At 50.1% G+C, this 14,422-nt stretch overlaps 1 protein-coding gene across 4 annotated transcripts in view; it reads left to right on the forward strand.

Annotated features, from left to right (window-relative positions):
* NUDCD3 (NudC domain containing 3) overlaps nt 1–14,422 on the forward strand; it is a 62,197-nt gene that overhangs the window by 1,993 nt on the left and 45,782 nt on the right. For all 4 annotated transcript variants that reach the window (XR_008296951.1, XM_027046049.2, XM_027046048.2 and 1 more), the window contains exon 2: nt 3,534–3,832. Coding sequence is in view for 3 of the 4 variants with exons in the window: in XM_027046049.2 (XP_026901850.1) it covers nt 3,534–3,832 (299 nt within the window). In the remaining variant the exon portion in view is untranslated. The remainder of the gene's footprint in view (nt 1–3,533; nt 3,833–14,422) is intronic.

Raw genomic sequence — 14,422 nt, forward strand, 5'->3', positions numbered from 1 at the left:
CAGGAGTCCCTGCTGGCAGGCTCTGGAACCACGGAATGGAGGAACCAGAGTGGTTTGAGGGGAAGAGAAGAGCCGAAGGTGGAGGGCAGCATTTTGAGGGGTGTCCCCAGTGAAGGGATGGGAGAAGCAGGAGGCTGCCTGAGCAGCAGTAAGGGAGGGGAGGAAGTGGGCAGGGCAGTACCCAGGGGACACTTCCTAGTGATGGTTAAGAGGAGCGGTGTTTCTGCAGTTTGTTCCCAGCAGTCAGCAATGCCTGAGGGACTCTGAAGAAGCAGATGTTCCCAGGGCATTTTGTTGGGTGGGTGGGGGTGAATCCTGGGGGGACTGTTCTGGCCACAGAGGCATTTGGCAGGAGACTCGTGAGTTCAGTGTTGGACGGGAGTTCCGTTGTGGGTGGGACATTAAGATGCTGAGTCCCACTGAGTAACTTGCTGTGGCACGGTGTTCCTTCCTGGTGTTGTGTCCTCCTGACCCCCCATCCCTGCTCGTTTGCCTCTTAGGGGTTTTCTTCCCTGCACCTGACTTGATGGCAAGAGACCCCTTCCTGAGGTGGGCAAGAGACCCACCTCAGGTGGGTGGTTGGAGTCTGTCCTGAACATAGGCAAGCAGGGCTCGGATGGGAGTGCTGGGGTGCTCCATTCTGGAACTTGAAAGTGTCCTGATATATTGAGGTTGGACTGTTGGTGTGATGCACGATTTTTTCTCCTAATTCTAGGGGCTTGGCCAGCCTGGGTGCAGAGCTTGAGGGATGACCTTCAGCAGGAAAGATGCATGTGCAAGTTGTATTCCTTGCCGTGATATTTTAGTGTATTTTTTGTTTGTTTGTTTATTTACTTAGCATGCGTGTGAGAGGGAGAGAGGGAGAGAATCCCAAGCCGACTCTGCGCTGTCAGCACAGAGCCCTATGTGGGGCTCCATCCCACGAACCCTGAGGTCATGACCTGAGCCAAGATCAAGAGTCAGACACTCAACTGACTGAGCCACCCAGATGTCCCTTTTATGTGTTTTAAGAACAAAATAGTTTACAGTGACACTTCATTCATTTGATACTTTTTGCTTTTCTTGGGTCCAGTTTGAGAAGCCTGCTTAGTAGAAGGTCTCTTGCCCCAGAATCAGGAGAGCCTCCCCACTTGTCCTCACCAGACCTGCTGGGAGGGTCGTCTCCTCTCTGTCAGTAGAGAAGTGGATTGGAGGTCACAGACCTCTCCTCCAGCTCCATGGTGCTGTGGTCGTACAGCAGGCGCCTGGGTCTGTAACGACCGGAGCCAAGGACAGGGGAGGCGGGTGGCAGGTTAGAGGAGGTAGGGGGCTGAGTCAGCAGAGGTGGTGGATGCAGCGAGGAGTACCAGGCCCAGGGGCCGGGGAGGTCCCGGGGGGTGAGGAGACAGAGTCCTTGCTGTTCCTTTTTTTTGTGAAGTTAGGATGAGGGTCTCGGGTGTCCGGGGCTGTATGGCTGTGAGGGTGAAGTCAGGTGTTGCAAGCACGGGTGTGAAATGTTGTCAGGCTCAGGTTCTCTGAAGGAGTAGAAATGGGTCTGGAATTGTTGCCTTGTTTCAGCTTTAGGGTTTTGCTTCTTTCTGCCGACGTGGCCTTTTGATGTCAGTGTTCTTGTAATATTTTTGTTTTCCTCTTTCGCTTGCAGGACTCAGACAAGACACTTACCTCCTCTGAGCTTAGTGTTTCCTCATGTTGGTAATGTCAGTGCTGTCTTCCTCACAGCATCTTCGGGAAGGTTTTGGGGAATCTGAAAGCATTTGGCATAGTTCAGTAGTTAGTTAGAGACCTTTTGTTTTGTCTTCCTGCTCAGCACATGGAACGTGGAACATGATTATTTAACGTATGTCTGCATTCCTGTCCTTTGGAAAGGGACTCCGACCTGCTTCTGACCATTCTTCAAGAGCAGTTTTAGGTTCAAGGCAAATTGAAGGGGAAAGTACAGAGGTTTCCCATGTACCTCCTGTCCCCTCAGCCTCCCCTGTTACCTGCATCCCCACCAGATGGTGCCTGTGGTACAGTTGATGCACCTGTGTTTCGTGTCAGACTACCCAAACCATAGTTGGCTTTAGGGTTCAGTCTTAGTGATGTCATTTTATGAGGTAGGGACAAGTGTTTAACTGGTGTCTGTCACACAGTATTTTTCATGCCAGGAAAATCTGCCATGTTCCACTCATTTCTCCCTCCTGCCTCGTTCGTGGCAACCACTGAACTTTTTACTGTCCTGTGGTTTTGTCTTTTCCAGAATGTCATAGAGTTGGAATCCTACAGAACATGTATGGGCTTTTTTGATTGGTATCTTTCACTTGGTGATATGATTTAAGTTTCCTTCTCATCTCTTTACGGCTCCATAGCTCATTTCTTCTTAGTGCTGAGTAATACTCCACTGTCTGGACAGACCGCCATGTGGTATCCATTCACCTGCTGAGGGACATTCTGGTTGCTCCCAGGTCGTGGCAGCTACAACTGAGGCTTCTGTGTGGACCTGTGGGGAGCAGGGCTGCTAGCTGGGCCCCTCCAACCTCCCAGGGAGGCTCTCCCAGTCTTCCCGCCTCCAGTTGCCAGAGGAGCAACCCCCTCCCCCCCATGGCCCCACCCCTCGGAGCTCTGGTCTTGCCCCTTGTAGCCCCCAGGGTAACACGTTCCTTTTCTTCAAGGTCTACCCGAGCCCCTTCCTTCCAAGGAACTTCCTAGATTTCTGGGACCTGCAGCGAGCATCTGTGCGCCCACGGTGAGGTACCGCAGCGGTTCCTCACGGTCTCTCCCGGTGGCGCTGTCGTGGACGGGTCTGTGCTAGCCATGTTGGAAGTTTTGTGCACCCTTGAAAGGTGCATATGAAATGCCATGTTTCTTGTGTGCTCTTTGTGTGGAGAGTCCCAGCGCTTGTGTGGGTGTGACTGTCCCAGACAAGAGTAGGGGCTGGTCCTCATACCAGAATGTTGAGTTCGTAGAGGGTAGGAGCTGTTACTTGGATTTTTTGTGTTCCTTGTTCGTTGTAGACACGGCGTGGTTATCTGGGGGATGAAATTCCCACGTTTTTTAAGAGCCACACCCCTTCCACCTGTGCATTGTGGGAAGACGGCAGCTGTCTGGTGACTCTGCTGTACTGAGTGGGTTCAACTTGATTTCCTGTTTTCTCTTCTCGAGTCTGAATTGTTGGCGTCTTTATAGCTCTTGCTACCAGGACGGTGTCTTCTTCCCGTGGCAAGCAGGTCTCACCGGGGGCTGTAAAAAGAACTAAGGACAGGTGAGACCATTTAGTTACGTGTCCTTTAGACCCAGAAGTTGGCCGGTGGGCGCATAGGTGCCATGAGCGTTGGCTTACCTGGTTTCCCTTCTGCGCATTTGGAACTCCTGTTAGAGATTCCTTCACGGCAGCTCCTGGTGAAGTTGGAGTGCGTTTGCGTTTTGCCAGGGGGAGCACGTCTGTGGTCTACTAGTTTTCCATTCTCTACTTACCACGTTTGACCACCTTTGCATGGCATGTGTGGCCCAGTACTGGTCGGGAAACTCACGGCCAGTTTGCTGTTCGATTGTAGGTGTTCACAGCCTTTGAGCACATGGCGCGCCAGGATGACGAGAAGAGGAGGAAGGAGCTGGAGGAGAAGGCCAGGAGGAAGGAGGTGGAGGAGGCCGCGGTGGCCGCAGCCGAGCAGGAGCCAGTGCCGGCCGCGGGGCAGGAGGTGGAGGTCGGCCCCAGCACAGACCCCGGGCCTCCAGGACCACTGGGACCCCGGGACGCTGAGCCGGCGGTGGCCCCCAGCTCGGTGGAGGCAGAGCCTGCAGGAGCGTGTGCAGGTGCCACGGAGGCTGCGAAAGGGCCACCAGCCCTTCCCAGGTAAGAATTCCTCCTTTGCGGTTTCTTTTTTGCTCAACATCCGGTGGGTGGCATGGTCGTCCCTGGTTCCTGCTTGGTACCACACCGACTCTCCACCTTAGGTCCCAAGCTGCGGTGCGTCCCAGTAGTGTGCCCATGTGGGGCAGGAGGCCAATCTGCTTCTGTCCTCATCCTCTTGTCCTCCCCATAAGGCGGGGCCGTGATCCACCCCACTTGTGCAGCCGGTTGAGAGCTAGAGCCGGAATGAGAGCACCAGGCTCCCAGATTCAACCCGCCTGTGTGGAGGCTGTGTCTTGGTGCCGTGGGGACATGTGCCCACTGTGTACCTGGAGTCCCCTGGGAGATGGCCATGTCGTGAGTGGGGTGGTTGGCAAGTAGCCAACCTGTGTGTCAGCCTTCTCCCCTGTGGAGCAGAGGTGATAATGCAGCACCTGCCTCGAAGTCCTCTGTGACTGTCACTTGAGCCTGGGGTCTTGCAGCCTGTGTGTAGCCATGCTGGAATCCCCCCGCGCCTGGGGCCATACTCTCCTCCCTTTCCAGGGGCTCTATTTCCTGGCACTGAACAGTGCTACACCGTGTGAAGATCTGGCACCTCCTTGTGTGCAAGCGAGGTGGTGGCAATGGCTGCTTCTGGCCTCCTCTCTTCTAGCACAGTCCGCTCTCCACCTCTGTCCCTTCTCCCCCATAACTGCTCCATGCTCTTCCCTCTCGTCGCACTCTCTGCTGCAAGTGAGAGGGTCTGTGAATGGAGCTCTTCGGTAACGGTGACAAGCAAAGCAGACAGCCTGCGGCGACACAAAATGTAGGGTAGGGAGGGTTCGTTCCATGAGATTAGGTGGGCGAGACTACGGGGTCATGACAGCCGTACTAGGTAGGGGGGCTCACGGTCAGCAGTTGTCGGGGCAAGCCTGTTGATGAAGACGAGCAGTTCTTGCAGGTGGATCTTGGGTCAGAAAGGGGCAAGATGGGGGGTGCCTGGGTGGCTCAGTCGGTTAAGCATCTGACTTCAGCTCAGGTCATGGTCTTGCGGTTTGTGGGTTCGAGCCCTGCGTTGGGCTCTGTGCTGACAGCTCGGAGCCTGGAGCCTGCTTCGGATTCTGTGTCTCCTCCTTTCTCTGCCCCTCCCATGCTCGTGCTCTATTTCTGACGGTCTCTCAATAATAAGCACTCAAAAAATTAAAAAAAAAAAAGAAAAGGGGGCAAAATGGGGCCTGGAAGTGGAGGGGTCTTGGCAGAGAGTCACCAGGTCTGGCCGTTTCCTTCCTCCTCTAACGTTTCCTGTAGTGCAAATCTGCTGGAGATGAATTCCGTCAGCTTTTATTGGTTTGCAAATGTCTTTCTTTGATGCTGATTTCTGAGAATACCTCTGTGGTCTGTAGAATTCTAGATAACTTTTTTTCTTCAGTGTTTTAAAGAATGTCGTTTCATTATTTTGTTGTCTTGTGATGAGAAGTGAGTGAGTATTCTCTGTTCCCCTTGGTGGGTCCCCTCTCCCAGGTGCTTTTAAGATATTTATCACTAGTTTCAGGATCTGATTACAGACTCCTGCGGTGTGGTGTTCTCCGTGTTTGTACCCTGGGGGTTTCTCAGCTGCCTTCTGCCTCTGTTGCATTTACACCCTTCTGAGATCCTTAGTGCCTCCTTTGGAACAGTGTCTAACTCCCTGTCTTCACATTTACTCGTTTCTCCTTTTTAGTGTCTAACCTTCAGTTAAATTCATCAGCACGCTTTTTATTTTCCAGCTCTCCAAATTCCTATTCATTCTTTTTTATGGCCTCGATCTCTACCTTCATTGTTTTTCTCTAAACACATTTCATATCTCATAAACATGATAGCTGTGTAAAGCCTTTATCTGCCAATTCCATCATCTCTGATTTCTTGGTTTGTTATTGGCTGTTTGCTATTGCTTTCTCCTGATTTGGGATTACATTTTCCCGCTTCTTGACATATCTGGTAATTTTTTACTGGATGCCTGACATTGTTGATGTTATGTAGCTGCATCTCTGGATTTTGTTTTCTTCCTTTAAAGAGTGCCAAGTTTTGTTCTCATTTTTTTTTTTTTTTTTTAGGTTTATTTACTTGAGAGAGAGATAAGGAAAGAATCCCAAGCAGGCTCTGATGCAAGGCTCTAACTCAGGGCTCCATCCCACGAACCATGAGATTGTGACCTGAGCTGAAACAGAGTCCAGGACCATTAACCGAGCTACCCAGCCACCCCTGTCCTCACAGTTATTTATCACAGATTAGTATGATTTTTCAGAAGCATGTTTTTCAGCTTTGTTGGGGGTGTGTCTAGAGCATCTCTTATTCCAGGGCTATCTCAGTCCCTGTCGGGATTGCACTCCAGGGGTGCCTGTTTCCCAGAAGCTGTGTTCCCTCCCTGTTGGGGTTGCGCTCATGTGGGGCCAGTTGACTGTTTGGCAAAGACTCAGAGGGACCCTGGGCAGTTTTCTGAGTTTTTGTGTGTGTAGCTGCCTACTTCCTGTGGTCTTTGCATAAAATGTTTGGGTATCAGACGGAAGACTGAGCGTACAGAGTTACTCATGTTTATAGACTGTCTTAAAAAAGGTGACCAATGTGGGTGTTGTGATGGCCCGTTTTACGTGGTGGCCTGGTGGGCCCCATCCCAGGGGTCGCTGTGGGGCATTCTGTGGAGGTCACCGGCGCCCGTAACCACTGGACTCCAGGTGAGGGACATCATCCTTGGTGACCTGAGTGGGTCTTATCAGTGAGGTGAAGCGCACTGGAAGCAGGGCAGAGGCTTCCCTGAAGCAGGAGACATTCACACCGTGGAACAGCTTTGCCCCATTCCCAGAGAGCCCGCTTGTGGCCTGCCAGCCACCACAGCTACATGAGCCCGTTCCTCGCGGGACTCTCCGAGTGTCTGCATGGCGTGCTACTGGTCGTGTCTTTGTGGATGAACCCTGCTGCACACAGATACTCCTGTTGTATGATGTTATGTGAGAAAAGCAGTTTTCAGTGTGATGCCGAATTTGAAAACCGTGAAGTTATACGCACGCAGAGAACACAGCCTTCGAGGGGATAAATGGTGAGTCCTGGTTATCAGAGAGTGGTGGTTTGGGTTTTTATTATCATCTTTCCCCCCTTACCGTATCTTCTAAGTTTCCTACAATGAGCATACGTTTTGTTTTACTAAATTTTTTATCTCATTTTTAAAAATAATTCAAAAAGCTTTTTTAAAAGAGGGGATTTGTTTTTAATTTGTGGGTTAGGGTTCGAATGGCTGCTTCATTCACATGTTGAGACCCTATTTTTCTGTTCTCGAACCTACAAGTTGTATTCTGGGCTGGAATCAGCCTGAGTTGTGCGAGTTGCGCACCAGTGTAGGTACAGAGTGAAGACTGGGGTGTGTTCCAGGATCCTTGGCCTCGTGCCGCAGGACCAACCCTTCCAAGGATGGGCACCTTCTTTGCCTTCAGGTCCTAACTGGCTTTCCGTGAGCGGATCAGAAGTTGTGGCTCCCACGTCTCTCATTGGAGCGGAGCCGCAGGGCTGTGGCAGTCCTGGGGAAGGAATGGAAAGCCACCCTTTCCCGGTTCTGCCGTTAGTGGCACCCCACGTCCTTCCGGTCAGTGCTCAAGATCGCTTGTCCTATAAACTGTAGCTCTCTGGGGTTGTGCTGAGTAGTGTAATGACACAGGGGCCCTGCCCAGTGTGGGCCGTCTGTTCACAAGCAAGTCACCTGCACTCTGGGTCTGAGCTGGCTGATTTCTGCTCCTCCTGTTTGCCACCCGTGTGCTGGCAGTCCTGCCCGGATTGGCAGTGATGACGGGAGACTCTCCCTTCTCTCGTTGGACAGGAAAGTCACATATACACTTACTGAATTAAACAGATTCGGCATAGGCACCAGGGAAAAACCAAGTAAGAGAGTGAAAACCTATATCTTTGTGTCTTACGTGTGTATGTTTGTCATCAGCTATTGGTTGTGGATGGTAGAGGGATGTTTTGTCTTGCTGTGATGTAGTTCACCCCGCAGCACAGTTTGCTCGTTGGCAGTAGTTACTGACTTCTGCAGGTGCGGTCTTGTGAGCGCCATCGTGCTTCAGACAGGGTCCCACCCAGTCCCCCATCTGGACCTATGCCAACCACGGGTCTGTTCTTTTTTTAAATTTTTTTTAATGTTTGTTTATTTTTGAGAAAGAGAGGCAGAGCATGAGAAGGGGAGGGGCAGAGAGAGAGGGAGACCAGAATCCAAAGCAGGCTCCAGGCTCTGAGCTGTCAGCACAGAGCCCGACACACAAGCTGTGAGATCATGACCTGAGCCGAAGTCAGATGCTTAACCAACTGAGCCAGCCAGGTGTCTCCATGGGTCTGTTTTCTTCCCCCCAATTTTTGCAGTCTATGTTTTTATTTGTCTGTAATTGCATACTGATTTTTATCTTAAAGCCACACATATGGGGTTTTTTTGGTGAATGCGGGGTTATTTGAGGGAAACTTGAATTGGATCTAATTTTCCCGTGGCTGTGAATTTCATTCTCGATGCTGCCCTGCTGTCATTGTCAGGACTTTTCCAGTGAAGTTCAGGAATGCCCCTCCCCGCTGCTTAAAGTGCTTAGTTTTGTTCTTTAGCGGAGAGAGGACGTTTGGGCGCGCAGATGTCCCTGTGCACACAGCAGCTTAGCATTGAGAACATGTCTGTGTCTGCAAGGAGCGTCCACAGTAAAGACTGGAGGAGGTACTGCCCGAGTCCTGGCGTTTGCCCCGTGCGTGGCCCTGTGCCCTGGGCTCGGAGGACTCCCGGGGTGCTGGGCAGCTTTCAGAAATGCCGCCCGCATCACTGGTGCTGTGAAAGGACAGGGGCTGAATTCCAGTAGCATCAAAGGCCTCTGAGGCCCCTCTCGGAGCTCTGGGGGTCTCCCCCCTCTTGCATTCCGGGTCTGGGGTCTCCTGCAGCCCCCCTCTTGGCCAGCAGGTGGCGCTGTAGGTAATGCAGTGATGGTTGCATTGGCTGCTGCTGGCGAGCCTAGTGGAATCCGCAGAGGCTGTGCCTTGTCTGGCTTTTGCCTTTAGAAGTCACAAACAGAACTCTTTAAAAGAGAAGAAAATAAAGGAATAATTATCAGGGAGTAAATGATCACTTGGAAATAGTGTCTCTGCCCTTAGAGCTGTGCCTGGATGAGGGACAGGGTGCTCCCAGGCTGCCCATGTTGAGGGTGGTGTGTGCCCCGGGAGCATCCAGGCCATCCTTCCCTGCGCAGGAAGCACTCCACTGAGTGGCGGGGGGTGGGGGGGAGGGGGTCTCCTGGAAGAGTGTGGTGCGTTGGACAGCTGCTTGCTGCGGTCCCTGGTTTTGGTGGCATGGCCCTTGTGTCCTGCTGTGGGACAGATCCAGGTGCTTCCTGGGATGGGGACGGAGTCATTTGGAGGAGAGCTTTCAGGTTTCCTAGCGGCACTCTTGGCAGTTGCTTTGTTTCTGTCCTGGTTTGGCTGCCCCCAGACCTGGGCGCAGCCCCCTATTCCTCCGTGCTCCCGTCCACGCCCACACTCAGCAGAGCCTCCTGGCCGTCTGTCCTCATCTCACGGTCCACTCAACGCTGGTGGTTCCGCCGTGTTTCAGCATTGGGGCAGCAGCCTGCTGGACATGTGAGCTGAGCCCGACAGGTGTACTGACTCGGTTTCATAGCGTGTCTCCCGTGGTCCTGTGCCCTAGGGGTGCTGCTTCCTGCCGGGGCATCCACTCCTGATGAGCTGGCTTCTTGGCTTTGTCTCTAAACAGGTCCTTTGTCTGTTGGCCCTGGCCTCTCCGGGTGCCCGTGGCAGGAGGCCCCTTGCCAGAGTCACATGGACATGCCAGAACACCACCCCACAACACCACCCCACAACACCACCCCGTGTAGCCGCCCCGTTGGCTGCATCACACCTGCTGAACGCGGATCCCCGCACATAGTGAGCGGGCACGAGCTTCTGCGAACAGTATTCCTTCTCTCACATGAGCCACCCGTCTCTCTCTCCGGCCCATCTGGGGTGGACGCTGCTGTCGCCCTCCAACCATTTGCTCTGAAACTGCCCCTTCTCCGAGCCCCCCTCACGTGCCCTCCACAGGGTATGAGTTCTCCAAATCCAGAGAGTCTGATTCAGGTTGTTGGTTACGAGTACTTTTTTTCTTTCTAGAAGCTGCAGTTTTGTCTTTGTTTTGCAGTTAATTTGTAGCTTACAGGCTTCATCTTTAGAAGAGGTTGGCCTGTACATCTTAGAACACTGACTTGTACTGAGTGCGTTGGGTACTGAAACTGTGTGGGAAAAGTGACCTTGCATCCTGGCCTGTGGGGTGGAGGCCAGGGGGGAGCGCATCTGTGTGTTGTGGGGAGGCGTGTGGAAACCCGGGGAGCTCGTCCCCCTGGAAGTCTGCTGATTTTTACAGATAGAGGGATTGGGATGTAAGTGCCGAAGATTTGCTTAAAACCTTGTGGTTAGAAGGCAGGGTTAGGGTTAGGGTTAGGGGACTCGAAGCCTTAAGTATTTGGTGCTCTCCAAGGCCTGAACTTGGATGTGTTTGCTTTGCTGTGTTAAGAAAAAAGTAGCTGGGGCACTTGGGTGGCTCAGTCAGTTGAGCGCCAGACTTCGGTTCAGGTCATGATCTCACACCTTGTGAGTTCAAGCCCTGTGTCAGGCTCTGTGCTGACAGCTCAGAGCCTGGAGCCTGCTTCGGATTCTGTGTCTCCCTCTCTCTCTGCTCCTCCCCTGCCTGTGCTCTGTCTCTCTCTCTCTCTCTCAAAAATAAATTAAAAAAAAAAAAAAAGAAAAAAAAAAAGAAAAAAGAAAAAAAGCAGCTATTACCAGATCTGAGAAATACTTTTCAGAAGTAAAACAACCAGCTTGTAGTTAAACATATTTCTAGAACATTAAAGAATGTAACGTTTTATGCTAGCTGCTCTTTTTTTTCATTGAAAAGGAAATATATGCACCTTGCCAAAAACGCATCAGGTAGAATTTAAACACGGAGGAGAGCAGACAGCGTGTCATAAGGAACCCACACACACTTGTTGCCGGCCACCAGCCTCGGCACCTGACACGGCCCCCTGTGGAGTCATTTTAAAACAAATTCTGGGGCACCTGGGTATCTCAGTCCCTTATGTGTCCAATTCTTTTGATCTCAGCTCAGGTTGTGATCTTGCAGTCGGGGGATTGAGCTCCGCATTGGGCTCTGTGCTGAGCTTGGAGCCTGCTCAGGATTCTCTCTCTCTCCTCCCTTGCCCCTCCCCTGCTGGCGCGCGTGCTCTTGCTCACAAAATAAATGAAAACAACAAAAAGCAAATTCCACTTCATCTGTCAATATTTTCTTTTTTTTTTTTTTAGAATAGTTTGGTTTTTTTTTTAAATTTTTTTTTTACCGTTTTATTTATTTTTGAGACAGGGAGAGACAGAGCATGAACAGGGGAGGGTCAGAGAGAGGGAGACACAGAATCTGAAACAGGCTCCAGGCTCTGAGCTGTCAGCACAGAGCCCGACGCTGGGCTCGAACTCACGGACCGCGAGATCATGACCTGAGCTGAAGTCGGCCGCTTAACCGACTGAGCCACCCAGGTGCCCCTGTCAATATTTTCAACTAGCGTTTAAATTTCCAGCTTTCTTCTATGCCCTACTTTAATAATAAAGATTTGTTTAAATCTGTAAATAAGGCTCCAGCCACATACCATTTGTAGCTGACCTACTTATTTTATTTTCTCACAGTTGATTTGTTAAAAAAAAAAAAAAAAAAGAGGGCACTCAGCTGGGTCAGTTGGTGGAGAACTTAGCTCTTGATCTCGGGGTCATGGGTTCAAGCCCCATGTTGGGCATAGAGTGCACCTAAAAATAGCAAACAGGTTGTTGGTATGTTGTTTCCCGCTAACTGATTGTTATAGGGTGAAGTAAATTGGCAGTTACGTTTTGGGTGAACATTTTGGAAAGTTACAAGAGTGTGTAGTGGAAATGAGTTCTCCCTAATAGGAACCATTGTCCATACTTTCTTTTGTGAAATGCGCATGTTCTCTACAACTTTTATTTTTTACGTTTACATGTATACATATGTCTGTGTTGTGTCCCTCATCACATATGCTGTGCTGCGTGTGGACTTTCTGTTTCACCTGCAAGCGTGCTGGGGTCTCCCTGCTGCCAGGCACTCTTCTCGCTTGGGGGCTCTGTTGTGTCCTCACGGCCCCCACGTCACGCAGGTAAGGACCCGCCCGAGCTGGGGCTGCGTTGGAGATGAGCAGAACCTGGGTTTGCCTTTGGCGGGGAGGGCAGTGTTCCACTACACAGCCCACAGCCCTGCTGTCGTGTAGCCCTCCCCGCTCCCCAGCTTGTCCTTGAAATCACTTGTATTTGGGGCTTTAAAAGCTGACTCCTGGACCCACTCCTACTGATCTGATTGAATTGCCCTTGGTGGGAAAGGTGGGGGGGAAGCATGTGTTGCGATTTTCAGGAGCTTTCCAGGTGACTCTGTTGCCAGGTTTTCTCCTGACTGCCTTCAAGTATTCCACCTGGTGGGTGTAGCGTCACTAACCAGGGCCCTCGTGGGGAGTGTAATTAGGTGGTTTCTGGTCTGCTGCCGTCACCGATGATGCTGCAATGAATACGCTGTGTGTGTTTCTTGGAAAATGTGTATGAATATCTGTTGGATGAATTCCCGGGACAGGAGTTACTGGGTCAGAGGGTGCAGTGTGTGTAACTGTGACGGGTATTGCCGTATTGGCCCCAGAGAGAGTACCAGTTTTCCTACTGCCAGGCTCTCGGTGGCACCTGACCCACCCTGGACGCCCACCGAGGCCCTGGCCCGCTGCTTGGCCACTCTCGCTTTGTTGCGTTGTTTTATCTGACATATGTTGGGTTCTGATTGGCTTTGTGTATGTCGCTGTGTTTTTTTTTCCTTTTCTGTTCTGTTTACTCACAGGTATTAAACGCTTTGTTTTATTTGTTTGCCAGGACTAGGCTATTTTGTTTACCAGCACTTTATTATAACACGTTTTCGCACGTGGTGGACTAGTGGTTTATCTCCCTGTCCCCTGCCCACCGACCCCCCAGCTTTTCTGGAAAAATTTTCCATGTAAAATTCTGTTGAAATCTTCATTGAAATACATTAAATTTATGTTTTACATTAGAGGTAATCGACATTTTTACATTATTGAGTCTTTTTGTTTGAGAACAGGCTATGTCTTCATTACTCGTCCTGTTTTATGTTCCCCTGTAGAACGTCAGTGTAGTAAGACTTTGTCTTCTCTGGCTGACGTCATTGTAAAAATGCAGCATATGACACAGGGAACATGCAAAGTATGTGTTAACTGACTGTTATCACCGAGGCTTCCAGGCAGTGGTAGGCTGTTACTAGGTAAGGTTTTAGAGAGGCAGAAGTCAGAGGTGGATTTTCCACTGCAGGGAGCAGTTGGCGCCCTTAACCTCTGCATGGTTCAGGAATACAGAATAGTTAGTATCTATTTCTTAATAACAACTGTATTTAGTAATAAGTTATATACATTTTTAATATTTAGAATTTTAAATGTTCCTGCATTTTTTCTCGCCCTTGAAATTTGCCCAGCGCACCTGGAAGGATGGGGCTGATGGTTGCTGAGGGAAGAGCAAAAGAGGGGCTGGTCCTGGGGGCCTCGGGTTGGGCCAGGGCTGCCTTGGGTCTGAGGGGCTGAAAGCCGTGTAGGGGCAGCCTGGCCTGGTATAGCGATTCAGCAGTTCCACATATCATCAGTGCTCATCATGACCAGTGCCCTCCTTAGTCTCCATTAGCAGTTTCCCCTCTGCCCCATTGACTTCCCCTCTGGTGGCCAGCAGTATGTTCTCTGTAGTTAAGAGTCTGTTTCTCAGTTTGTCTCTCTCTCTGTTTCTTTTGCTTGTTTTATTTCTTAAATTCCACATATGAGTTAAATCATGGTATTCGTTTTTCTCTGACTTATTTTGCTTTGCATTATATTCTCTAGATCCATCCCTGTTGTTGCAAGTGGTTAAGATTTCATTCTTTTTTATGGCCGAATAATATTCCATCATGTATATATATCTCATCTTTATCCGTTCATCCATCGATAGATACTTGGCTTATTCACATAATTTGGCTATTGTAAATATGCTGCAGTAAACATAGGAGTGCATATATCTTTTCAAATTAGTGTTTTCATAGTCTTTGGGTAAAATCCCAGTAGTGGAATTACCAGTTCACATTTCTATTTTTAATTTGTTGAGGAACCTGTATACTCTCTTCCAGAGTGGCTGCACCAGTTTGCCTTCCCACCAACAGTGCTCGAGGGTTCCTTTTCCTGCACATCCTCACCATGTTTTTTTGTCTTTTTGATACTAGCCATTATGTACAGGTGTGACATGGGATTTCATCATGGTTTTGATTTGTATTTCCTTGATGATGAGTGATGTTGAGCATCTTTTCATGTGTCTGTTGGCCATCTGGAGGTCATCTTTGGGGAAATATCTGTTCATGTCTTCTGCCTATTTTTAATTAGATTGTTTGATTTTGAGGTGTTGGTTTGTATAAGTTCTTTATATATCTTGGACACTAATCCTTTATCTGAGATGTTATTTGCAAATATTTCTTCCCATTTTATATGTTTTCTTTTAGATTTAATTGATTCC

This window comes from Acinonyx jubatus, chromosome A2, assembly GCF_027475565.1.
Source record: "Acinonyx jubatus isolate Ajub_Pintada_27869175 chromosome A2, VMU_Ajub_asm_v1.0, whole genome shotgun sequence".
Taxonomy (NCBI): Eukaryota; Metazoa; Chordata; class Mammalia; order Carnivora; family Felidae; genus Acinonyx; species Acinonyx jubatus.